Source organism: Poecilia mexicana, unplaced genomic scaffold (assembly GCF_051168715.1).
Source record: "Poecilia mexicana isolate PSO_F unplaced genomic scaffold, ASM5116871v1 scaffold_2, whole genome shotgun sequence".
NCBI lineage: Eukaryota > Metazoa > Chordata > Actinopteri > Cyprinodontiformes > Poeciliidae > Poecilia > Poecilia mexicana.
Genome location: NW_028263371.1, coordinates 31,582,789 through 31,608,559, shown reverse-complemented (window position 1 = coordinate 31,608,559; position 25,771 = coordinate 31,582,789). Strand labels below are relative to the sequence as shown.

General features: G+C 40.2%; 1 protein-coding gene across 5 annotated transcripts in view; it reads right to left on the bottom strand.

The window, feature by feature from the left end:
• Positions 1-5,119: 5,119 nt before the first annotated feature.
• dmd (dystrophin) overlaps positions 5,120-25,771 on the bottom strand; it is a 217,626-nt gene continuing 196,974 nt past the window's right edge. For 2 of the 5 annotated variants that reach the window (XM_014998044.2, XM_088014602.1), the window contains 16 exons: positions 21,892-21,953; positions 21,728-21,802; positions 20,073-20,274; positions 19,905-19,990; positions 18,913-19,070; positions 17,725-17,891; positions 16,737-16,848; positions 15,803-15,939; positions 14,852-14,890; positions 14,149-14,214; positions 12,806-12,871; positions 11,001-11,159; positions 10,026-10,269; positions 8,934-9,048; positions 8,750-8,839; positions 5,120-6,690 (listed from right to left, as the gene is read on the bottom strand). In XM_014998044.2, the coding sequence (XP_014853530.2) occupies positions 6,578-6,690; positions 8,750-8,839; positions 8,934-9,048; positions 10,026-10,269; positions 11,001-11,159; positions 12,806-12,871; positions 14,149-14,214; positions 14,852-14,890; positions 15,803-15,939; positions 16,737-16,848; positions 17,725-17,891; positions 18,913-19,070; positions 19,905-19,990; positions 20,073-20,274; positions 21,728-21,802; positions 21,892-21,953 (1,891 nt within the window). In that variant the 3' untranslated portion in view covers positions 5,120-6,577. Of the gene's footprint in view, positions 6,691-8,434; positions 8,461-8,749; positions 8,840-8,933; positions 9,049-10,025; positions 10,270-11,000; positions 11,160-12,805; positions 12,872-14,148; positions 14,215-14,851; positions 14,891-15,802; positions 15,940-16,736; positions 16,849-17,724; positions 17,892-18,912; positions 19,071-19,904; positions 19,991-20,072; positions 20,275-21,727; positions 21,803-21,891; positions 21,954-25,771 lie in introns of all 5 variants that reach the window. The other 3 variants (XM_088014614.1, XM_088014605.1, XM_088014608.1) reach the window with 3 other exon arrangements.

The window sequence follows — 25,771 nt, the reverse complement described above, 5'->3', positions numbered from 1 at the left end:
GGGATATTATTAGTACTATTATTATTATTATTACAATTATTAAAAACAATAGCAATAATAATATTAAACTATAACTTTGTCATTATAATTTATTCATTTCTGTAGAATAATTAATCTAACCCTTGCTATTGTTTTTAATTATAATGACTTTGTTATAATTTTATATTATTATTGCTATTGTTTTTTAATAATAATAATAACAATAATAATAACAATAATACTATTATTAAAAACAATAGCAATAAAAATATTAAATTATAACTTTGTTATTATTGTTATTACTATCATTAGCAATACTACTAATAATTATCAATATAATAAATAATAATAATTATTATTTGATTATTATTATTTATTACATTGATTAACATACTAATATATTAATATTCATATTAGGATTGCTATTATTATTACTAAGAACAATAATAATTATTATAAACAAGTTAACATTTTCTTCTATCATCCATCTATTATCTAATGTGCACAAAATCTTTTTGTACTGTGGGAGGAAGCCGGAGCACCCGGAGAGAACCCACTCATGCACATGGAGAACATGCAAACCCCATGCATAAAGAACCCAGGCTTTGATACAAACCCAAGACTTTACTGCTGCAAAGCAACAGTGCTACCCACTGTGCAGCCCTGATGTTTTATTTTTGATATTTTATTGACACCCAAGGAGAATTTAGATTTCAGAATTTAGAGTCATGAATTCAGACTGTGGCCAGGAAGCCGGAGCATCAGAGAACAAAGGAGATGATTGTTGATTTCAGGACGAACAGGAGGATTAAATCAAACCCCATTTCCATCATGGGAGAAGAAGTGGATGTGGTTGAAGAATATAAACACTTCAGTGTTCATCTGGACAACAGACTGGACCGAGACACAACAGTGAAGCGTCAGTGGACAACTCCGCACCTCTCCTCACCCGAGTGTCCAAGACATACGGCCACAGATCCGATGAAACGATGACAACGTCGATCATCGAACTGTGGCCTAGGGTGTCCCAGTGCCAAGTCCACATATGTACACCCTTATGCCTGAACATGGTGTCTGTTATGGACAGTCCATGACGAGCACAGAAGTCCAACGACAGAGCACCACTCGAGTTCAGATCGGGGGAGCCGTTCCTCCCAACCACGCCCCTCCAGGTCTTACTGTCATTGCCCACGTGAGCATTGAAGCGCCCCCAGCAGAACAAGGGAGTCCCCAGGAGGGGCACTATCCGGTACCCCCTCCAAGGACTTCAAGAAGGGTAGGTAATCTGAACCGTTGTTCGGTCCGTCAGCACAAACAGTCAGAACCCGTTCCCCCACCCGTAATGGAGGGAGGCTACCCTCTTGTTCACCAGGGTAAACCCCAACAACGTACAGGCGCCGAGACAGGGGGCAACAAAGTATGCCCACTCTTGCCTGGCGCCTATCATCATGGGCAACTCCAGAGTGGAAGTATGTCCAGCCCCTGAGTCTTCCCCGGGGAAACCCAGGACACGCTGGACTAAGTCTCTTGGCCGGCCTGTGAACACCTTGGGATTCCCCCAGAGGACATGGTACAAGTTGCTGGGGAGAGGGAAGTCTGGACCTCCCTTCTTAAGCTGTTACCACTGTCAGTCAAGAAGGTGGACAGCAAGAATTGTAAGTTCGACGTTTGGGTGGATATTTGCCCTTTTCGGCATTACATCTCTTTTCTTCACTTCCGTTTTCTTCTATGACGGACTCTCCCAGGGTAAAGTCTTCAGACAGATCCGTCTGAAATGAGTCTTCAGACGGATCTGTCTGAAGACTCATTTCAGATTTATCTGTCTGAAGACTCACACAATACCCTGTTGAATCATAATAATAAACTCCCCAAGATGAGGAAGTTTGCTTTTTGGAAAGACTGGAGATATTGTTCCCTTCTGCAGTGTTCGATCCAGGGATATTGTCTTCCAACGCCTTTTTACGGTCTGAAAACTCAGAGCAAACTTCCCCATCCGGGGAGTTTTTCCTGGTCAGTTTGCTTTTGAGGTTTGAAGTTTGCTTCCTACTCTTGGAAGGGTTGAAAAGATATTCATCAAAATCATCATATTCTGAGTCAGGACACTCGTCTTGAGAGATCAGTTTCTTCTCCGAGTACACTTCCCCAGCCGGGGAAGGAAGGAAAAGGTATGAATCAAACTCATCATACTCGATCTTGTCCTTGTGACTATTAATATCAAAAGTAATTCCAGGGAGTACTTTGTTTAAGACTTTCCTCACTCCTGTAGTTATCAGATAGCCTGTGGCAAACGTCAGAGGAAAAAACATGGTGGCTGCAATTTCTGCCATTCTTAAAGTCCTTGAAAAGTGGTAATTTAGTGGTAATTGTCCAAGAGCTACTTGTATATAACCTGTTTTGAACTGTTATGCGTCACTTAATCATTCGAGGCGCCATGACAGACTTCAGAAGGGTATATTTCAGGAGTCTAGGGATTAAAACAGGGATTTTAATGGTTAAATATTAAGTTTAGAATGACAATGGTATATTAATACCATTAATTTAAGTAGAATTTTTCATCATTCTATCAACTTTAAAATGTTGAATCATACTTGACTTAAATATCTTAAAAGTAAACTGAAATTTAACTTAAAAACATTTGCTGATGCTGCTGTTGTAAAATGTGACAAGAAACTTTGCTTGATTGGAGAAGTGCTACAAATAAATAATTTTGGTTTAATAATTTTACACGTTAGCATAAAAATAGAATAAAGAAAGATCCCAAAGAAATGGTACTGCCGCTCCATATTTGATGGGTTGTAAACGACCCACTTGAATACATTTGTTCTGTACGGTGCAGAAACGTAAACAATAGACAGAACGTAATGTCTTCCACCTTTTTCTATGTAACTGAGAGCTTGACACCAACAGCAGCACAGCGTCAGCAGCCCACATTGCTGATAGCCGGGAAGGAGACAAATGAGTCCATTTCTATGCTTTGCTGTAAACTGGTTATGAGTTTGTTGGTTTTTCACTTTTCTTGTATTTTAACCATTAAACCGACTGGTAAACAAATGTTTATGTCTGTTTTTAAAAGGATAGTAGCTTCTCTCTTATGTCTCCGTCAGATGAGCAGCGTTAGCAGCTTTTGGTGACATTATTATTAATAATAATTAGATTGTTTTTGAATACGATGCAGGATTTAAAATTAACTGATGAAGATGGTCTATGTGTCTAATCTGGCCGGGGAGAGATGTCTGCGGTTCCCTTCTGGGCCTGTTACCCCATCAACCCGATGTGGAAGATTAGCTGGGCAAATGCCTTTCCATGCAGTTCAGCTTGATTCTTATCTCCCTTCAGTTGCTCTGTCTGAGGTTTCTCCCATTGACCTCGGTTTCTCCGGCAGGATTTCAACTGGGACAATCGGCAAACAGAAAAAGTTGTGAACAATGAGATCGATTTTCTGGGCTCTGGGTTCCTTGAGGGTTATAACCTGCTTGTAGCTTCGTTCACTGACTGCAGTGAACAAAGGCTGTCAATCTGTGTTGGCTAATTTCTTCGATATTGACTTTGGCTCAATTAAGTTTCTTACGTATACATTGCAAATGGTTTTTATAGTTGATCATGTTGCTTCTCATGTCTCATTTCTTTTCTTCCTTCTATAATGTAAAGGACCTTCACATTATAGGAGGTCTTACATGTAAAGGTCTTGTTTAGGTCATTTAATTAGCCCTACATCCCTAAGAAAATGAAAAAGTATGGTGTTAGAGAATTTACCCTTTTATGGTGCCAGTAATGTCGGAACTAATAGTAAAGACTTTATATTTTGATTTAGTGACGTAGTTATGTTACTAGTACCCCCACACCACTAGAGGCAGTAGCAGACCCGAAAAGATGCAACTAAGGAGCAGAATTAAAAGTAGTGAAGGCTACAGAATTTAAGAACTGTGAGCTGCGATAAAGCTCCACAGTTCTTGCTGACAGAGGAACTCCATCCTAAAGGTGAAGATATATTTCAGATTTAAAAAGAAAATAAAATCGGGAGGCTGCCTCTAATATAGGGGAATAGCCCCCCCTTCATTTCCAAATAAGGAATAAGACTGCCATGTGGGCTGTCCCGCCCTTTCCGGTTTGCTGCAGTCAGGTGTACTTTTCACAGTGACGTCAGACAATGGCCGCCATAACTCAAACCTGGGTATCTTTACTTCCGGTGTGATTTTGCCTTGGGAACCAAGCTGAAAAATTCCCGCATTCTCATAATCTTAAGGATATAATAAAAGGTAAGTTTAATAATAACAGCATTTAAGTGTTAGATAGCTGTTATTAATTATTGTAAAATCACCATTCTCTAACTGTGTATAAAATAAACAGCCTCCGATCGGAGAGTAAACCACCTAGCAGCAGCTTTAGCCACATTTAGGAAAAAAATATACTCTCTGTCAGTGCTGTAACGTTTAGAGGTTCACTTTCTGTATTTTATAAAACAGTGTTTACGTGTTGGATAACCGTTATTAGTCATTGTCAATTTACCATTCTCCAACCAGCCTCCGATCATGAGTAAACCAGCTAGCAGCAGCTTTAGCCACAGTTAGGAAACATATCGTGATCTATCTTCAAATCTTATTTTAGGCAAATGTTTTAGAGACTGTGTAAACTCCATGCTCCGGTGTTCTGTCTGATCAACATATGCTGTCAGATATATACATATATATATAAATATTTGAATCTCTCTTTCTATATATATATGTCTCTATATAGATATATATGTGTCCATTTTACACATATATATAAAATAGACAACTTTATCGTTACTTACTATGTACACCGGAACTAAGGATACACAGCTTCGAGCCAAAACGGAGGTTGTGTGACGTCATGTGAAAAGGGTCTATAGGCGCCAAATGTGTAGTTTTTGGGTTTGGTCACTAGATGGCGCTGAGGCCTCACGTATATGAGCCGTGGGCCGACAGCCTGGTGTTGACTCCTCCGCCGCAGTTTTTGACCGCTGCGGCGGAGTCTTTGTTTATATTTTAGTTCATCTCGGAGTTACTGGGTTTGTGCACAAATTGTCTCGTCTGAATTGAGTACAATCTAAAATTGCAGCTGGTCAGCACGTCATAGAAAAGGTCAACAGTATACACAAATATCAGAAATAAAGCAGGGAGGCAGTCAACATAACGGCATGCTTTATTGATATACAGTAAAGCATTTTATAGTACAGTAGTAAGGCATACATTTGATGGACTCTGATATGTTGTGAAGTACCGACGGGTTATTTGAAAAAATTAGGTGAAAATGACATTCTTTGAAATAGAAAATTAAAGAAATCAACTTGGGTCAAAATTTCAAACTCACTGGGTCATGCTGCAGGAATCTGATGAAACAACTGATTATTACAAATTAAGATTTTTTTTTTTCTCTTAGTCACACGTTAATATCAGAGCTCCTCACACAGAACGAAACCAACCTGCTTTGAACCAAAGACAAAATGTAACACGAAAAACCAGATTAGGCTCGACAGAACATTCAACGTCCACCAGTGCTCAATTAGAAATATCTTTTTGATTTTTACTAATCTCGGAGTGTGGAACTGATTAGAGGTCAAACTAACATCCAAACTTCACATGAGGTTGTTGAGTTAATAACAGGTAGTGGAAATCAAACAGTTTAAATGTTCCTGTGCCGCATGGATCAAGGCATTGACTGTTAAAGTTTCTCTACTGAGGAAGACTTTTCTTTCTCTGTGCGAAACGGGAGCAGATTCATTCTTCTGCTTTAGCTGATAGAAAAAATACATCTGATCAAAACTTGGTTTGCACTTGAACACTTTGGCCTTTGGAGAATGAATGGTTTGAGTTAACATGTTAAAAAGCAAGTCAGAAATCTGACCTTTTAGGGAAATGACAAATTTGTAGTTGCAACAAGACAGACAGATGTTAGATTTGTGAAAGCCAAGTGATCAGCTGCAAATTAACGTGTCAAATTGGTCTACCAAGTAAAAAGTAAAAAAAACTTTGTTCAGACAAGGGGAACGAACTCAACAGCGCCCCCTAGTAACTTTCTGAAAACTCTTCTTGATGCAACGATGGCGTGCGAGGCCTTTTTCTTTTTTTTTTTTTTTTTTACTTTGCTTTACTGTTATTAGGATCATCAGAGCTTGTATTGGGTATTAATATCCATCCAGTTTTTAAAAAGTAGCATCCCTCCACTCCAGGAAAAAAAAAAAATTATGAAATTTTAGGCACCACACTCACTCACTCACACACACACAGAGAACTGCCTCTTAGAAAACACCCTCATTGTTACAATCGTTTGAAACTAGTGAGAAATGCTTCAGCTCGTTTCCCCAGTTAGAAAGAGATAGCAAATATACGAGGACACTGAAGACGCCGTCTCTGTTTCTCAACCCCGCTTCTCGTTTTATACAATTGCATAGAAGTTTAAAAACCAGCTTCTTTTGACAATAAAACAGGATGTTTTAAGAAACTACTCAAATCTTAGTGTTTTTTTGTACTTGTTGCTTTAACTGCAATCCTTCACAAAAATAGACATTATATTCTCTGTGTAAACAGTTTCCAATCCAGTTGTTTCGACTAGAAAAGCATGCGGTATGATAGGGGGATCAAAAAGGACGCGGCAGTTCCACGCTGCGCTCCGCGGTCATGGCGCTGACCAGCGACTCCATGGCGCGGCCCAGATCGTCCGCCATGTGGAACAGGCTGCCGATGCTGGGACCTGCAGGGAGAGGATCAGGATCACTAAAAATAAAAGGTGAGTGACTTTGTCCTCCAGAATCCCAATTCTTTAACCTCTTAACTGTCACCCTCAAAATGCTGGTTTATAGGTCGATGTCATCGTGCCAGTTAAGGGGTTAAACTCGGGGATAAATCCCATCACAAAGAAGAAAAATGTTTTCATATGCTAACATAATAGACAAAATATGTTGGCATATGAAAATGTATTTCTTAGAATGTTTCATTATTTTTGTCTTTAAATTTTAAGAACTTTGTGGGGTTTTTTTACAGTCAGTTTGTTAGTTCAGTAGCTGCATATTGACCAGAGGTCAGCAACTTTCACACTTTATAGACCCAATGTATTTTCCAGGCACATTTTACAGCATAGTCAACTGTTAGAGACCCAATTTCCAAAAAATATTAATTTTGGAAGCTGAAGGTTGCTGACCTCTGACCCTTGATGTGGAACCATCCATGCATGACCGCTTGAACTTTCCAGATCTTGTCACAATAAAAAAGCAGAAAATAGCAAAAGCAAAACTTGGTTTTAAAATGTTTAGTGTGGACTGAAAAGTGTGGCATGCATTTTGTCTTCAGGCAAAATTGATAGTGGAAAGCAAAAAAACTGGTGTTATTGTATCCTTAATGCGATAAAACTTTGTTTCTTCATTTGTGAAATGTAAAACAAATTTTCTTTCAATTTAGTAGCTCTCGCTTTTGTCTGAGAATTTTAATGTATTTTAATCATTAACAATATGCTTTAGCCATGCATAGAAGACTAAGAAATCTTCTATAAGCTGACTGAAAAGGCTGTTTGCTGTTCTTGTGTTTACTGGAGTATGGCACCGTGTTTAGCGCCTCTTACAGGGGAGGAGGAGTAAAATCGGCATTTTGGGCTGTTCTGTTTGATGTTTGCAGTGGACAAAGCTAAAGCATGTTGCAAATCAGTGCCAAAACTTGATTATTTTTATTTAAGGATGCACTGCATGACACACTTTTCAGATTTTTTTAATTTTTAAAACTATATAGCATTTTAAGTGAACAATAATTAGAAAGTTTAAGCATCATCAGGTAAATTGTGGTGAAGTTCCAGAGGCAAATACAACAATAGAACAATCATTTGGTCTATTGTTGTATGACAGACGTCTACATTTCTGCCTAAAAGCTTAGATATTCTGTGCTGTCAAAAAGTTGTACATTTGTGAGAAGTGACATGATATCTTTTCTAGGAGTTTTCTTTCCTCTCATCAGATCGACAAATCACCATGAAGAAGCAGCTCCAACATGGCAGATGTCACAGAAAACTTGAGTTTTGCTTTCTTTCTTATAGATGCAAGACTTTACAATGTCAGAGAATATTTTAGTTTTGATTTCATCTTTGCAAATGTACAAATTTTCAACGGAATATCAAAGTGTTTTCTTGCAGATAAGAGGAATTAGTCTGGATGTTTACTCTGGTAGACGGAACTGATCCAACCAAACCTCCAGTTAAACCTCTTTAATGGTGAAACTCTGCCTCCTACTGACAGAAAATAGTAACTGCAGTCTACTTTCAGCTGTTTTATAGTAACGGTCAATTAGCAAAATAAATCCCATGTCCTCAGGAAGAATATTTAACAATAAATATTTTCTTCAAACTTACAAATAAGATCAGAGCAAACGACATGCTACCAGTTTGGTTATTTCATGGTGCAAACAAGCTCTAGAGACGAAGAGGTGGGGAGAGGGAACACTGAGCGACTGACCTCTCATGGATGTCCCCTTCTCCCGCCTGGCTCAACGAGGAAAAGGAAGAAAAGACATGAAGAAAGAGGGAAAAGTCATCCTTCTGTTTGGATGTCGAAGGAGTTACACTGAAATTAATGTTTCCAAACTAAGTTTTGGAGGAACGAGAGCACAAAGAAGAATGAGACGTAACAAACAGGAAATAAAGTTTGGAATATTTTCAGACCTGAAACTAAACCTCACAACTGAGATTAGAAAAGGGACAAAACGGACACATATCAAGATGTTCCAGTCGACATTGAACATTTGTGTACAGGAAGTGAAGTCTGTTGTACCCTGGCTGTGAGGGAAAGTGTTGTTGAGCTGCTCCACCACTTCCTCCAGGCCAGATGCATCTTGGGAAGGACTGGAAAACTCATCATCGCCTAAAAACCGACAAATCGTTTGATGGTTTATAAACATCAATGGAGGTAACCGACCGTTTCCTGCTCTACTGGCTGCAGGGTGAAGGCTCTTTACCCATTGTGTCAGTAGTCTGGCTGGCTGCCACACGCAGCAGCGGCAGGGACGAGTCGGAGCGCTGGGAGGAGGTGGAGGGGGAGGAGAGGGCCGTGCCGTTCACCTTGGAATCCGTCTGATAAACACACACACACACACACACGAGTGAGTCGTCGACTGCCACCATTGCTGAACCAGAGATAACTGACCATGACTGGCCAGATGCCTCAGTTCATTGCATAGAAATACTGAAGTTCACATTAATGATCATGTTAATTATCATATTCTATTTGAGTCCTCAGACGTTTTGTCACCGATCATGTTGACAGACATTTTAAAACATCAACACTTCTGACTATTTTTCACTTTATTCAAACTAAATGAAACTAAAATAATGTTTTTTTTGCATCAAATGTTGAGATTTCCAGGTTTAAATTTGGAATATTTGACTTTCCAAACTTGAGCTTGACGGGCAACATAGTTTGGATGTCTACGGAGTTTCACTGAACTTGGGCTAAATTTAGTGTTTCTGAGCATTTTTTGTTTAGAAAGACTAAATAATTTTTTTTTGGAATGTAGCCATTTGGACATCAAGCTCAAGTTTGGAACGTTAAACCTTAAAAAATATATATATTTTTGTTTCATTCACATGTACTGATGTTTTAAAATGTCTGTCAACATGATCAGTGACAAAACGTTTGATTACTCAAACAGGATATGATAATTGACATGATTCAAAATGGCTACCTTCCATAAGTAGCAATTTTGGCTATAAGACTAATTGTCAACAAAGTTTGATACCAACAAAGAAAAAGCAGTCCCACTACTGAGGTACTGTTACCTCAGTAAAAGGCATTTAAACTTGTTAATTGCGTATGGAGTTCCTCAAGGCATTCTTCTCGGGACTTTTTCATTATGGTCTAATTTATCTAATTATTTACATCTAATATGGAAAAACTGCTGCTGGTTTTACAACCAAGTTGCTTATTTAGCAAATCAAAAGCAGAACCAGTTCTAAACGTGGTGGCCATATTCAGTTTGTCTTGATGAGTCAGCTCTTTTCTCTGGCCCAGCTCACAGCGTTTGGTGTAGTTAAAGAGACGAGATGATCACCTGCTCCAGAAGCTGCCTCAGCCTGTGCAGCTGGGACTCCAGCTGTTTGTTGTGGTCCTCCAGTATCTGCATGCGGGCCTCCAGGCGGCCTTTGTGCTGCCGCAGCAGCTTGGCCTCGGCGATGAGCTCGGCGTCTCGAGCGCTCTGCGGCGACACCGGCAGCATCTCGGGCGGCGAAGGCAGCGGAGACAGACCCTTCCTGTCGTGGGCTTTTTTCAGACGGTCGTACTCGGCCTGCAGCTTCCTGTAGGGAGAACCGCAGAGTTTTCACTCAGAGCTCGCAGAAGCGTATTTTAGTTACAATCAGGGACAGTTTTTTTATTCATAGTACCTTCATATGCAGGGGGGAAAAAAGGCTACTGGATTTTACGTATTTTAGGCTTTATTTTAACTGTTGGGGTTGCAAAGTTACTTTGTGGTTCTGAAAACATTTTGTTTAGGATGTGGAAGTGAGTTTTGCTCCTACTTAAATTTTTCCTCATTCCAAGGCCAACCCAATCACAGAAACATCTAACCTGAGACAAGACAAATAAGAAAAACCAACAAGATTTTCATTCTTTTTTGATTTGGAATTAAAAAAAGGCCCGTTAGATAAAGACATTTTTTACATTTTGTTCATTTTTCTAACTTGTGATTTTAAGTGTTGGTTATATCTGGAGGCGAATGCATCGGATTTTATTTAGTGATTTCAGAATAAAAATTCACAGCACACTTAAAAAGTAATTACAGAAGGGGGATTAAAAAAATTTATTAAATTCTTGCTTTAATCTAAAAATTATTTTTTTTCTCAGAATTTTTTACTATTTGGACATGGAAATTCTAAAAAGTAACAAAAAATAAATAAATCAGTGACCGTGATATTTATGACTATCAACTTTTCCATAAATCATAAAAGGTTTTTGAAACCTCCTTCCATGATGTGCTACTTTGTGTTCCAAATCAAATGACCATTAAACATGGCTTTCCTCCTCTGACCTGTTCTCCTGCTCCAGGTCACCCAGGACCCTCTCCAGCTCTCCCTTCTCCTCTGTTTCCATGGAGATGAGGATCTGGGCGGGGCTGCGGGGCTGACTGAGAGGAGAGCCTTGGTTCAGAGACTGGCAGTAGTGCTGGATCAACATGTGCTCGTCATCGCTGCAGATACACACACACACACACACATCAAACATACCCACCAATGATTGACACACACATTCATAAGGTCACAGAGACACCGTGGCATGGACGTGCATGTGTGAACACACACACACGCACACACACACACACAGGAAAAAATGGAGAAAAAGAAAAGCAGAAGGTGAATGAAGGAGCAGCAGAACGGGACTGAACACAGATGGAGAATCTGAAGCTCAGAGAGAGGAACAGAAAAATGTTTGGCTGAAAATATTAACATTGTTTTTGTTCATTATCAATAAATGATCAGCCTCTGAGCTGCTTTATCTTTGACTTGATTTCTGTCCAACCTAAAATCTATTCATGAAGAGTTCTCTGAATCTTAAACTGGATCATTCATCATTAAGATTTGTAAATGTAACCAAATGTTGGCACAGAAGAAGAATAAAATAAGAACGATAAGGAACACAAACAGGATCTGTTCTGCTGGCCCACAGGTTGGGAAAAACTTCTGCCATCATCTGAAAGTCTGTCCTGTATGCCTTCATTTTGTACACAAAAAAATAAAACTATGCATCACTTCTCACAACACTAAGAGACAAAAAGATTTGTTCTAACCTGATTCAAAAACATTCCATCCTAAATGGAAAGCTCTGATCATTTTTACATGACTCAGATCTTGCGTAACTTTTGGGGTTCCTCAAGGCGCCGTTCTCGGGACACTTTTATTAAATAGCTCAGTGATGCAACATCACTTATCAAATGTATACTGATGATGCATTTTTCTCGTCATAACCGCAACAAAAATTAGTTTTTGAAGCCAAAAACTCAGAACTTTGACTTGGTGAGGCTACAGAGCTGGCTCAGGCCAAAACATCACCATCAGGACAGCCAACCACTGTCCTGGAAATGTTGCCTGAATTGTTTTGTTGTCCTATCAGAACAACAAAACAAAACAAGAAAATAATTCTTTTTTTTTTTTGCTTCTTAAACAATCTAGAAGACATGTTTACTCTGTGGACTGGCTCTGCTCAGTTGATAGTCATACTCACATTCAGTGATTGGACTTCCTCTACTTGTTCTCTGATAAAGTCGAGTAAGGAAGACAGAGCAACAGGAGTGCTAAAACAAAGTCTCAGAAAGATCGACTACAATCAAACAAATACGCTCGTTTTACTCCTACAAACTTATTAAGTTTATGATAAGTGAGTTTTAATAGTTGAGTTTATATTGGGCAGCATCAACTGTCCTCTCTCTGAACCTCGCTATCGATTCTTTGACTAGATGAAACTCAAGACTTTGTAGATAAAACTACAAAAACAATTGTTTTTTAGAAGGGAAGTAAGAGAAAGTTATTTAAAACATGGTCATGTCATGAGTTTAAATATGTATTCTTATGTACATTTCTGGGGTTTTGTTAATTAATCCAACAGAATATTGAAGGAGGACAATAAAACTGAACAACAGATAGTCAAGGGGGGAATTTAAAAAGAAAAAGAAAAGAAGTCAAAGATTTGACCTTAAATCCAGAATACACATTTACAGACGAGTAACACAGGCAGCCAGTGGAAACAAGGAGGACAGAAGCAGCCGACACGCAGAAAGCCAGTCAGTGAGTTAGGAGGACAGGGTAGAACAAAACAAAAAAAACAAGAAGCTGTTCTCACATGCTCTCATTGGGTGAGATACTGTCATTCAGATAAGAGCCATTACGGTTCTCCATTTCAGCTAACCTGTGGAGGGGGAAGAAACAGAGCAGTCAGTCTTTAAACCAAAGAGACCAGAGACCGACAGCTGGCTGTCAGCTTCAGGGGCTTCCATCAGGTCCAGAACAAGTCAAGTTCTGGTTGGATCATTCAGTGAGATCCGACCACTGACTGCTGCTTCTTTTTTTTTTTTTTCCCCCCATTTAGTGAACCACTTATTGAGTCTTGTTTTATCTTTGACATAATATACAACAACTGCTCTGGATCTTTATAAGTTTACAAGTCAAACATTTTATTGGAATTATTTTGGGGATTTTTTTTAAATTTGGAAATAGAACAGACGATAATACTAGTCAGTGCTGAGCCACACTGGAAGCTTTAAGCTTAGCTTCCAGGCTGCTAGCATATGTTGTAAAGACGGCTAGCGTGTCCCAGTGTACCAGAAGATCTGAAGGCTTTTGTACACCAACAATACTCTTGTTCAAAGACTTCCTGTTCCAGTGGTCAGTCATGTCTTCTTCGGTGTGTTCCAAAGAAGCCCAGCAGGGTTTTTTTTGAGTCGACAAACTGTGTTGCTCTTTGCCTATTTTGTTGCAAAGAGCCACAAAATTTAGTCTCATCTGACCAGAACATGTTAGCTTACAATTGGTGTCTAGTGTCTTTCTTCTTGCCACTCCTCCAGAAAAGGACAGATCTGAAGTTATGTTGGAAACCATTTATCATCTTCCTTCCGATTTCCAATTCTGTATCACATGGTGTGGAAGGTCCTGCTCTCTCCCCTTTAGGAATGGGAATCAAACATTTATGCTGAGCCCTTAGTGTTGGGCTCCATCACAGTCATTGCTCAACCTCCTCAAAACTAGATTTTGAACAAAGAAACAACAACATTGAGGCCATTTTTCCAAACTTTGTCAGTATTCTTAGAGTGTGCGGTTATGCAAACAACAAATAAATCATCATATCAGCCAATAAAAACAGAAGTTGGTGGAGTTACTTAGCGGACACAACTGCCAAAAACACAACCCCCCTTGACCTGCTCCTGCTGCCCCCTTCAACGCATGTTCTCAGCCCCTCGTGTCCAGATGCAACACAACGAGTAGGGAAAACTCAAAATATGACATAGATTACTAAAAATAATTAGCAATTGTTGGCCGTTAGCTGGGACACTTCCAGGGTTGAGGACAGCAGCATGGAATGTGAGTGGAATAAAAACAGAAGTAGGGGGTGGTAAAGACTGCTGCACCACGTCATGTTAGCAACACCTAATGCCAGGAAAGCAAGGATACAGAGTGTGTGTGTGTTACCGGTTGGCGTAGTGCTCGATCCGAGAATGTGTGTCGTCGTGAGAGAGTTGAGGAGACGATCCAGGCCTGAAAGAGAGAAAGGACAATGAGACGGCATGAGTCAAACAGGAAAGGACAGTCGCAGCTGGAAATCCCAGACATCGGATAAAGTGGTTTATCCTGCTTTACGTTGATGATACTGTGATTTATTCAAAAGTTTGAATATTCTTGAATAGTTGCAGTGATTTGCCATGTGACTAATATAGACTGATTACACACAGCATTGTACTTATTTTCTTATTTAAAATAGAAAATTGACTCAAGTGAAAACCTGGAATCCAGTTTTCAGAAAGTTTTAAACATCAGACACAAACATCCATCTGCTTAGATGGCAGAGGTTAAGCTAGACCTTTTTGTTGCCCATCATTTTTTACTGATGTCTATAAAAAAAAAGGAAGTTATTTTAACCCTTAATTTTTAAAACTCTTTGCAACCAGCTTTAAGGATAAATCTTTGTGGTTCCTGCTCACAGACTTCTGGTCTGATTGCTGTGTTAATTTATGTCTTATGAGATTTTCTTTTCCAACATGAATTACTGCACAAGAAAAATCTACTTGCTTGGTGCCATGTTTTTTTTTTTTGGTTTGATAAAAAAACAGAGGTTTATATAAGCATCAGAAGAACAAAACAAGCTGCAGACTGAGACTGTGTGTCAGATACTCACGCATGGTCTACAGGCCAGAAGTTGATCAGGGTGACGGGACTGGAAGAGAAACAGCATACCATCATTACAAATGGATCTTTCTACTAATATTCTGCAAGCTCCAAAGTTCAGAGATGCACCTTTAGCTGAGTTTTATTGAGTAAAAGGAAGTTAAACATCCACACAAAAGCTAAACATAAGGAAGGTGTGATAATGTGTTTGTTTAGCATGGTAGAAGAAAATAGTCCAGTTACACATTAATCCAGCTCCAGATTCCATTGCACACATTCAGCTTCAGAGAGTTTTTATATAGTTATATACACTGCTCAAAAAAATAAAGGGAACACTCAAATAACACATCCTATATCTGAATGAATGAAATATTCTCATTGAATACTTTGTTCTGTACAAAGTTGAATGTGCCGACAACAAAATCACACAAAAATCATCAATGGAAATCAAATTTATTAACCAATGGAGGCCTGGGTTTGGAGCCACACACAAAATTAAAGTGAAATGTTCCCTTTATTTTTTTGAGCAGTATATTTCAAATATAGAAAACATGCCGCTGTTGTTCTTGGTATATTTTAGAGACCTTCAGCCTTCATTTGGTTCTGCTGACACAAATTCAACAAATTAAATTTTAGATGCATTTATTTTGGATTCCAACATGCTAATGTTACATTTATTAAATGATGCTAAATCTTTGTTTTCATTCAGGTAAACTGGGAGCGATGTGGAAATGATTTCAGGGCCTCATGTCCCGTTTGGTCGTTTTGGCCGTTTTTCACAGATGACTTATTAAAAAGGGAGTTCCACAGGGTCTCCCCTTCACATCACTTATTTTTTTTCCACAAATCCGCTTTAAACGAATTTCGCGAATTTAGAAGTTGTATAGACTTCTTCTGTAGGTCAGAATATTACTTGTGTCTCTTGTCTGTATTTGTGTGTATGTTTGTGTGTGAGCCCCACGTTTCCATGTTGTCCCCCTCCAGGATGGTCTGGACGGGCAGGTAGCCCATGCGTGGGTGTTTGGCAAAGTAGCGCTTGGTCCTGAATTTGTTCTTCAGCACCTTGGCAAAATCACGCACATCCTCCCCTGATGTGGTCTGCAGAGACGGAGCAAAGAAGAGGCTCAGAAAAGACACTTTTTAATGGAAAAATCAAAACAAAATGTTAAATTTAAACAATGAGTTGGTGACTTATGTTTTTCAAAGTCATTTACATTTATATTACTCAGTAATATAAATGTAATGGTAAGAAGTCATGCTTTGTGCTTCCTTAAAGAGGAATCTAAAATCTCATCTTTTGGAGAATTTCCTCAGATGTGTCACTGCACCCTACTTCATGTTGTCAGACTGGTCCTATTTAACAACAGATGGTAAAATTTGACCAAAATATATTTTCACTGGAGTTATTTCATCCTTTAACATGGAGGACAAGCTTAAACACAGACTGGTTTAGATTTGTTTCCCCTTTAATCCATGAAATCCTTTGAAAACTGGATTCTCTTTCTCTGATATAAAATTCACTTTGATGATCTGAAACGTAACTGAAGAAAAAGTACAAAAAAATAAAAATAAAATCAAGAAATTTTTAAGGTGGCAAGTTTTTGTTGCAATCATGGAGAAAATCTGGACTAGAATATATTCGATTAAGTTTATGGTCACTGTGTCAAGATTTAAGCTTCAAATTTCTAAACTAGATGGAGCGGAGCACCACCTTGTAATCCACTGAGATTCGTTTTAATGAAAAGCAATAAAGAACACACTTTGTCTTACATGGTAACCATCACTAACAGAAAATAATTCAAAGCACAATCAGTTGGCTTATTAGCTGGATGGAGAGACGGCAGCTGGATTCTTAAACGCTGCAGGATTGTTTTTCAGATCCGGCCCAAACGTACCGGAGTGCAGTATTCCACCATGGGGTATTGCATCTTGTGTCCCTTGGCAACGCGGCCGGAGAAGAAGCAGCTTTGGCAAATGTCATAGTTGAAATGTTTCAGGCTCCGATATCTGAAGAAGAAAAGTAGACTACATGATTAATAAGAGGAAAAAATGAGAAGAGAGGAGAGGATCACCAGCCATCTTTTCCAGTCTCAGTTATCCATTATCTAAAAGGGTTTTCTTCTGGTTTTCTCCTTTCCTTCTCTTCTTTACTTTTCCTTCCCTCCTTTGTCTCTTCTGCCTTCTTTGTGTTTTTCTTTTCTTTCCTTTGTGTCCCCTCTCTATTTTTCTGGATCCATGTAACCTGGCGACTTCAGTTTATTTGATTTTATCTTTTAAAGTCAGCTGTACATGACAAAAAACCTCTAAAGAAAATAGATGAATAAATGTAGGACATTTGTTGCTCACAGAGTATTTTTGTTTATGCATCAGGCTACCACTCTGACATAAACCTGACTGAGGCTTTATTCTGAAAAAGCCTCTTAACTGTTCTTAGAAATAAGCTGAGTCATAACCAGGGTCAGTTATGATCTCAGTCCTATTATGGAGGCATGTTTACATCACGTTACGGTTACCATGGCATCTGGCAGCACACAAAGCAGTTGAAGTCAGCTGTGAGCAAAGGAAAGATTTTTTCCTGCCCCATACTGTCGACATAACACATCTAACAAAACAAAATATGAAATAAGAGGAATGAATTATGGAGGCAGTGATTGCAGTTTTCTGGCCGATCACTGATCTTTGAAAAGCCTGGCCTACTGATTCTGATTTTCCTTGATATCAGTTGATCCCAAACTTAAGGAAATCAGGACCAATTCATCACATGGGATGGCATCACTGGGGATGCTCCGATCCATTATTTTGCATCCAATACGATACAGTATCGGCTGGTCGAGGCACAGATATTAATATTGGATCGGTTTTGATTTCAACCAATTCACCCACCTGAACCCGATGATGGGACACTCCTTGCAGATGTTGCACTTGGCTTGGTGCTTGGCGGTTTCTGCAGCCGCGACCCGATGCAGCACCGGGAGCCAAACCATAGACTGAGGCTCCAGACGCATCCAGTCCAGGAACATGGAGGCCTCCAGCTCAGGTTTGTTGTTGGCCTGCAAAGAGAGAGAGAGAGAGAAACAGAACTTCAGATGAATGCGACAGAAACCCAAACCAGGTACTGAGCGCATCAGCGCATCTATGCTCACATTTCTGAAATTTTCTTAGAAACTTAGATTTGGGAGTAATAAAGAAATTTTAGGTTCAGAACTTATTCAGATGCATCATTCAATGTATTGCTGTTAAAAGTAAAGTAAATAAATTACCATCAGTTGTTATAAAAATGCTACATATATCAAATATAACTTAAAAGAAATTTGACTTTGTAATAAAACGTCCTAAAATTGGGTCTCTGTCTCTTTAAGAAGCTCCTGACTCTTTCTGAAACTGCGCTGCCTTCAACAAGTCATCACAACATGGCTCCTCTATTAACCCTTTAACTACGTTTTTTACCAGCGTTGCACTGAGAAGTAGCTCCTATAATGAATACAAGTTAGTAGGTGTTTGCTAATTGCTGCTGTCTAGTCTGAAGGAGCCGAGTGGAGGATTTGGGGGAGGATTCTGTTCTGTGAGGCGGAAGCTTAAAATCTTGAAAACTGCAAATGCATCACCTCGAAGCAGGAACTGAGTTGCCCCAAGGTGGTTGCCACGGGAGATTAAAGGATTTCAAAACATGCATGAAAGAACAAAGGAAACACTCCAGGTGTGTTTTTGTTGAGGGAACAACATTATAACATGATGTAAAGCTCAAAAAGTCGATTTTACAACATCATATTTTTCAAAGTGTCTTTTCAGGGAGGAGAAACCAACTAAAAATCCCGACAAAAACAGAGAAGAGTTAGGCAGGAAAATGTTCCCCTTTCATTTCGTCTCTCTACAGAAGCAGGACAGCAGAGTCAAGACTACAAAGTTGACTCCAGCTACTGATCTGGATAATGATAAGCTGCCTTCACACCGCCAGGCTGGCAGGCAGCGGGGAAATGAGAAGGCAAGTAATCACATGTAACCCCGCAGAATTAGCCACTGCTTGTGTCTGCATCCAGGTCTATTCCGACCGGTTCTGACTGAGGCACGTACAAACTGGAAGCAGCTGCGGACGGACGGCTCGATGTTGGAGCCGCCGAAGGACGCCACCTCGCCGAGCTGCCGGGGGATCTGGATGGAGTCGTGGAGGAGGAGGCCCAAGCGGCGCTGGTCACAGAAACCCGTGGCGCTGGCGACCTGTCTGAACAAAACTGGAGATGCAGAGGGGAAGAGAGAGAGAAAGAAATGAAAACTTAAAAAAAGGATAAATATCATAACTCATAACTCAACTCATAAAATAGTTTGATAGCTTGTACAAAATAAACTGTGACTCAAAATAATAGTGTCACTAAAAAATTATAAAAGATTACAATGAATTCTAATTTTTCACTTTGATCATATATCCTTATTACAAAATATAAATTTCTTCTTCTAAAAATTATTTTTATGTATTTTTCATAATTTTTCAAACAAAGCAAACATTAAGTAACAAATATTAATCAAAAATGTGCAAGGCATGGATTTTAATCATGTTTTGTGTTTTCACTTCCCAAACCGATATCTGATGTCTCGTATCGGCTGATACAGAAAAACAGCTGAATTGACTTAAACCATTTCTTCTTTTAAACATAAATGCACTGAATTACAAATTTAAGTATATCACACTTAAATACACACATAGCTTCACAAGCTAACAAGTAAAAACAACTTTAATTTAGCCACTCAGTGCAATTAGCAGCGTAACAGCACATGTAAAATAAATAATAAAAAACCTGAAACTGACAAAACAATAGGTTGACTGTATTGGTCAAATATGTAACAATTAACAGCAACAAACCTTTAAAATGCTACAGAAAGTATAATTAGGAATTCTAAATATACTGTAGAATAAATAATAATGATGTTGCATAGAGCACAAAGCATGGAATTGAACTTAATAGATCTAGAATTGTTTTCAGAATCAGGACCAATACAGGTTTTAATATCAGATCGATATCAACTTAAATTTTAACCTCTAGTTTTATGTACGAGCTGGTTGGACTTACATCGGTATTTATCCTCTAGGTGGGCTTTGCAAAGCGAGATGATTCCAGTTTTGAACGACAGAGTCCGAATCTTCCCAGTGCGCCCGCTGCCAAAGCAACATTTCAGAACCTGGTTAGCTCTGGGGGGAAAACACTCCTGGGGTCGTGTCGGGGCGTGCTTTCACGTACGTGTCGTAGACGTTGAGCAGCCAGTTGAGGCACATGTCCACACTCAGCTGGACGTTGACCAGGTGGGAGTGGCTCTGCTCCAGCCGCTGGTACAGGCTGGTAAGGCAGGCCACCAGCTGGGAGATGTCCAGCAGCTGCTCGTTCTGCTTCAGGGTGTGCTGCTCGAACACCTCGCACGCCGTCTGCATGCTCAGCAGGTCCACTAAGAAAAGAAACACCACCACAGATGAGCTTTGCTTCCAAGTCACCAGACATTCTTGAAATCCCTAAAAAGCGGTTTGAATCAGCAGCTCTCCAGGCTTTTTGGAACATCTTTTAGAGGTTTTGGTGAGTTTTTCCTCAACAAAGAGAAAAGAGGCAAGAATGGGTCCTTGTGGAACGCCAAAAATAATGTTCTACAAATTTTGTTGACTGCAAACCTCATCTTCTACAGTCCAAAGAAAAACAAAATTGGTGTTGATTGGTCTCAGTTGCGTTCAAGTTTTTCCAAGGCCTTGAGACGGACCAGGTGGAATAGAAAATTGGTTGATAATTACATGTGACATTCACTTGAGTAGGTTACAGTTTTAAGCAACGTTGCCTCAGAGAACACCACTACTGAAGCCACCCAACAACCGAAGGACGAAGGCGCTGGTCAATCATCAGCTACAGCCTGTTAGTTATTTGCAAAAAGTCTTGAAACATTTAAGTTTCTGAGCCTTAGCAGGCACAAAAGTTTTAAACGGATTAAAATATTTTATTTAGTGACGTAGATGGTGTAACAGCCATCTGAAAACAGTACATTTGTGTTGAGCTCAGTGTAAGGAACTGCCTCCAGAAGTAGTTACTTCCTTGTTGGCATTAGACAAAAAATGTAAATTTCTTTTTTTTTTTTTTGTTTAATTCAGAGCTGCGTACTTGAAGCAAAAGTTAGGAAATTTTACCAAGGTTCTCCTGCGTAACTTGAAAGATATTCCACTGTAACAAACCATCCTAAATAAAGGAGAAAAGAATAATCATAAATGTATTTTTAGTATATTTGCTAAATTTACCGTCATAGCTCTGTAGAGCCATCCATTCCTCCAAACCTCAGAAGGAATGATTTCATGACATACAATTAATCCTATTACAAATAAAACTGTTGATATCATTAATTCAAATCCACAGAAAGTCCTAGTCAAAGTTGTCCGAAGGCCATGTAGGGGATGCAGCATACAAATACTTGAGACTAGAGCAGAAAAACACCTGAAACATGCACTAAGAGCTACCAAGGTAGCAAGCATGGCCCAGTCAAAGTCCAGCCCTAAATTCAATTGCGATTGAATTTAGGGCTGGAGTTCAACTCCAGAACTCCACTCCTGGGGGATTTTGCTTTTATTTATAAAAAGCTTTGGCGTCACAAATAATTCCTCTGCTCTGTGCTGCCGCAGCAGCCTGACAGAAAGACGTAGGCAGCTCCCACTTTGCAGATCCACAGGCAAAAGATGAGAGGGATGAGTAAACACACATATGGACACCATGATGCGTCAGAAACAGAAACAGAACGGGACAGATGGTTAATAGTACAGAGGAGGCAGGAGAGGCGGGACGAAGACGAGGGAAAGAGAAAAGCAGCGAATGGGGAGGACGAGGCGCAGCGTCGCGACGGGGCGAGGAGCCACCGCGACCGTACTCACAGCAGAGAGCTTTCTGCAGGCGCCTGAGCTTCATGGCGGTGCGGTAGGCCGAGAACCGAACGTTGTTCAGGTCGGCTGAGGAGTAAAATGTTACGTTGTAAGTTTTAAACCCTCCAATAAAAAAACATTAAAAACACCTTAAAAGGCGCCGAGGTGACGCTTACCCAGAGACTGGTAGAGCTCCGTCATCTTGGGATGGTCCCAGCATGTCGTCTGGGTCTGGTGGCTGCAAAGGGACAAAAACAGAGGAAGATTAAAATATTTTGTTGGTAAGTTCAAGAGTATTTTCAAGTCCAGCTTGCAACAGAAGTTGGAGGGTTCTTAGCTTGACCTGCTGGTTGGAAACTCAATTATCTGATCGACAAACTAATGGAACCAACAGCAATAAAATGTTGTGGAGACTGGTTTCTCCCAGACCCGTCTGGTGGCAGGGGTCACCATAAATGCATCAACTAGCTTACATTACTTTTTCGCACTGTATTTAAAACAAAGTAAACGCAAATTCCAAGGCTTTACCTTTGGCAAGGTCAGCCTGGTGGCCCGCCAGGCTTATAATACATAACATGTTATGGAGGGGGGAGTTAGGTGTTTTTAGAAACCTGGTCATGACTTTTGTGGTTTTAGGAATGTCATATCCAGTTTTTACAGAAAGCAAATAATTAACCATTTTCTCGCTGAAGTTTGATCGGCCATTTGCCTTCCTATCCAATTCCCCCTGATTTCTCCAGTGAGATTTAAACTGGGCCAATCAGGAGTTGTGAACGATGACACTGATTTGACACAGACATTTTGCTGTTTAAGAATTGTAGTTGGAGCAAGAGGAATACTTAAGACGTCATACTGTTGACAGAGATCCCACTCCCTACATGGTTGTTTGTATTGGTATTGAACTCATTTTCCAGTAAGCTTCATTAAGGGCTAATTGCTAATATGAGATGCTAAGGGTATCTTGAAATAATGCCACAAAATGAATAATACATTTAAATATTAATTAAAACCTGCTTTATAGCAACTGCTATCTCTCTCTCATGTGATATTGCTGCTGAATAAGGAAAAATCTGGGCTTTGACTAGGCCTATAGCTTAATTTCTTCACTCTCAGACCCTGATTGGCTGACATACTGGTACATATTGGGTCAATGTCCAGTTCTGCTTCAGCTTTATTCTTATTTTTTCAACTGGCCCCAGATATGATGCACATTTTTTTATATATTATTTGGATTTTTCACCACTGTTACAATGTCCAAATATGAAAAGCTATTTTTCACATTACTAGTTTAAAACCTTTCCAGCCATACTTTAGTATTCGAAGTAAATAAAGCCAGGGATAAAGGTGAAATGATATCTTGGTGTTCTCCTCTGTGCAGGTGGATGTTTCAGGTCAGGCTTTAATAGTAGGTGTGCAAAGTGGGTGACTGCTGAACACAGTGGGCGGTGTGGCTCAACCACTGCATCGAGCAAAACAAAGAAGAGAAGAAGAACGCAGTGCAGCTCGGACTTTTTCAAGCTGTCCGGTTTCTACCTGGGGCCACGGCAGTGCACAAACGCAACCCGGTCCAGCTGGGAAGCGGTCAACGTGGGTCCAGCTGGTTGTACGAGAGCACACCCGCAGTTAACCTCCGTCTCTGAAGCACGCACAAACAATAATCGGCCCGCAGGCTTGTTTTGCCTCTCTCCCACACTCACACTCCCGATAATGAGGAGAGGGGTCCCCTGGTGAAGAGCTACTCTAAAATCCTCAGCCTCAAAGTGTGGATAAACAGCAGCTCGTCATGAGAGCGCCGCTCACACAAACGCCCCCGAATGAACGCGCAGCAGCTGCTTTCACCGGCAACACGGCAACGCATCGGGACCGAGAATGGCTGCAGGTCAAGCGAGGTGTTTGTCCAACGTGGAGCGTTGACTCATGTAACAGTGAACAGCTGTCGTTTTTTCAGCAACCAGCTGAAAACGACACTTTGATTACAAAGTTGTAAAAGGAAATCAAAGAGATAATTCAAGGTATGAGGCTGGATCAGACCTAGATATGAGAAAAATGTCAAGAAAATTAATGTTAAATTTAAATATTATACTAATGTTAAATGTTTGCTATCAATATACATTCCTCATCTCATTTTTGGCGTTTCAACCAGAACATTGGTACTGGTTGAAAGATCGACCGATCCACTTTTTCCCCACTTTCGATATCTGAGGTTTAATATTGGCCTTTTTTTTTTTTTTTTAAACACATATGTAAATGCACTGAATTACAAATGTATTTGACTAGGACTAGTAAAAAATGCACAAAGACGGTGGTCCGATGTCACAGCTGAGGGGCACAGCAGGGCTAAGGGAGATGTTTTAAAGAGTAAAACTAATGTAAAACCACATGGATCTGTGGCATGAAATATAATTGTAAAGCAGCGCAGTACTTCTCAACACACTACAGTCTAAGGGCTATTCTTGCTGCTGTATCATTCAAAAAGAAGCTATTCTATCCCTTGGATAGGACAGAGAGAGCTTCACACTCGATGCCCTGCATGACTAAGACTCTTCTTATAGAGAAGTAGCTCTTGAGTAGCAATGAGAGGAATTGATTAATAAATTGCAACTTTTTTCTAAGCTTCTAGCACATTTAAGTGACTATGTGTACTTATTCAAAAAAGGTGAGAGAATAACAGAATTTGAAAGCACAGCAATGAGCTAGGCACTAGTTGCTAACAATATTGACATAATCTAACAGAGATAAATCCTGAAGAAGAACTTTAGGCTTAAACACGTGTTTGCTGTTATGCAGCAGGGTAATAATCTGAAGCAAACCAGCAGTTTTGCCAACAAAAATATATAAAAGCAGGTTTTGGAGTGGTCTAGTCAAAGTGCAGGCTGAGAAACTAATTAAATTCTTTGGCATGACCTTAAACAGCCATTCTCTGTCCAAAATGCCCCACGATGCTGCTTAATTTAAAAAGAAATGCTAAGAAGGTCTAAACTAGGTTGGTTTCGATATGTTGGTATTCATTCAAGTGCTGATGCTTTTCTAAAAATTGACATTTGTTTCATGACTTTTTTTCATGTCAATCAAATAGTCATGGACTAAAAAGTGAATTGGTCGGAGCACCCCCCCCCCACACACACACACACACACACACCTGCAATCACATGGGTGCCAAAAATGGGAAGCAGCCATTCCCATAAAGACTACATCCTATCCAGCCATGCTGAAAACCGATAAGTGGATCATCGGATCGGTGCAAAACAGCACTAAATGTGCAACAATTCAGCGCCGATTTGCCAGGAAGGTGACCGTGTGTGGAGTGTGAAGGAATTCAAACACTGCTGCACTGACGGCGGGGGTCTGTCTATTACACGCGTTGAGATTACCACGTATTCCCCAGTGGGCAAAATTCAATCACATACTGCTGACATGCAGGCGCAGCTCCGGGCTGAATATATACAGATTCATGTTCCAATATGGCAGCAGAGGAGCGGGGAGGAGAGCGGCTCGAGGAGGCGCGAGTGGCCGCACACCTCGCCTCGCTCCCCCGGTAACAACCGCAGGAAGGGTTAAATCACTCCCAAAGAGAACCATTTACCTCCCACTTCATTAGCGGAGAAAGGGAAAAGCGCTTCTCGCTCATTTCTCAGCAAAACCGACAATTCGCTTTAATATTCTGTTATAATTGACTGACAGTCAAAGCGCACGGTCGATGTGCGAGCGGCGTGAAAAGCTCCCCTGCATTACCACCATCCCCATTATTTATCAGCACCACAAACATTCCCCAGCCCCTCTGCAGCTACTCACTTCCGAAACTGCTCCCGCATCGCCCGCAAATCACAGCCCTGCGAGTCCAGAGGTGATGGCTCGACTCAGCGAGGAGAGAGGAGGAGGACAAGGCGGACGGAGCGTCTCCTGACACCGGCGAGAGGCGTCCGAGGTTACCGTGAAGGGCCTAAGCGAGTCGGTGTGTGTTCCTCTCTGCAAGCGGCAGCGACGGGGCTGCGGAGGCTAACACGTCGCGGGAATACAGCGGAGGAACACTTCCGCTGGGTCAGACAAAATAAAAGC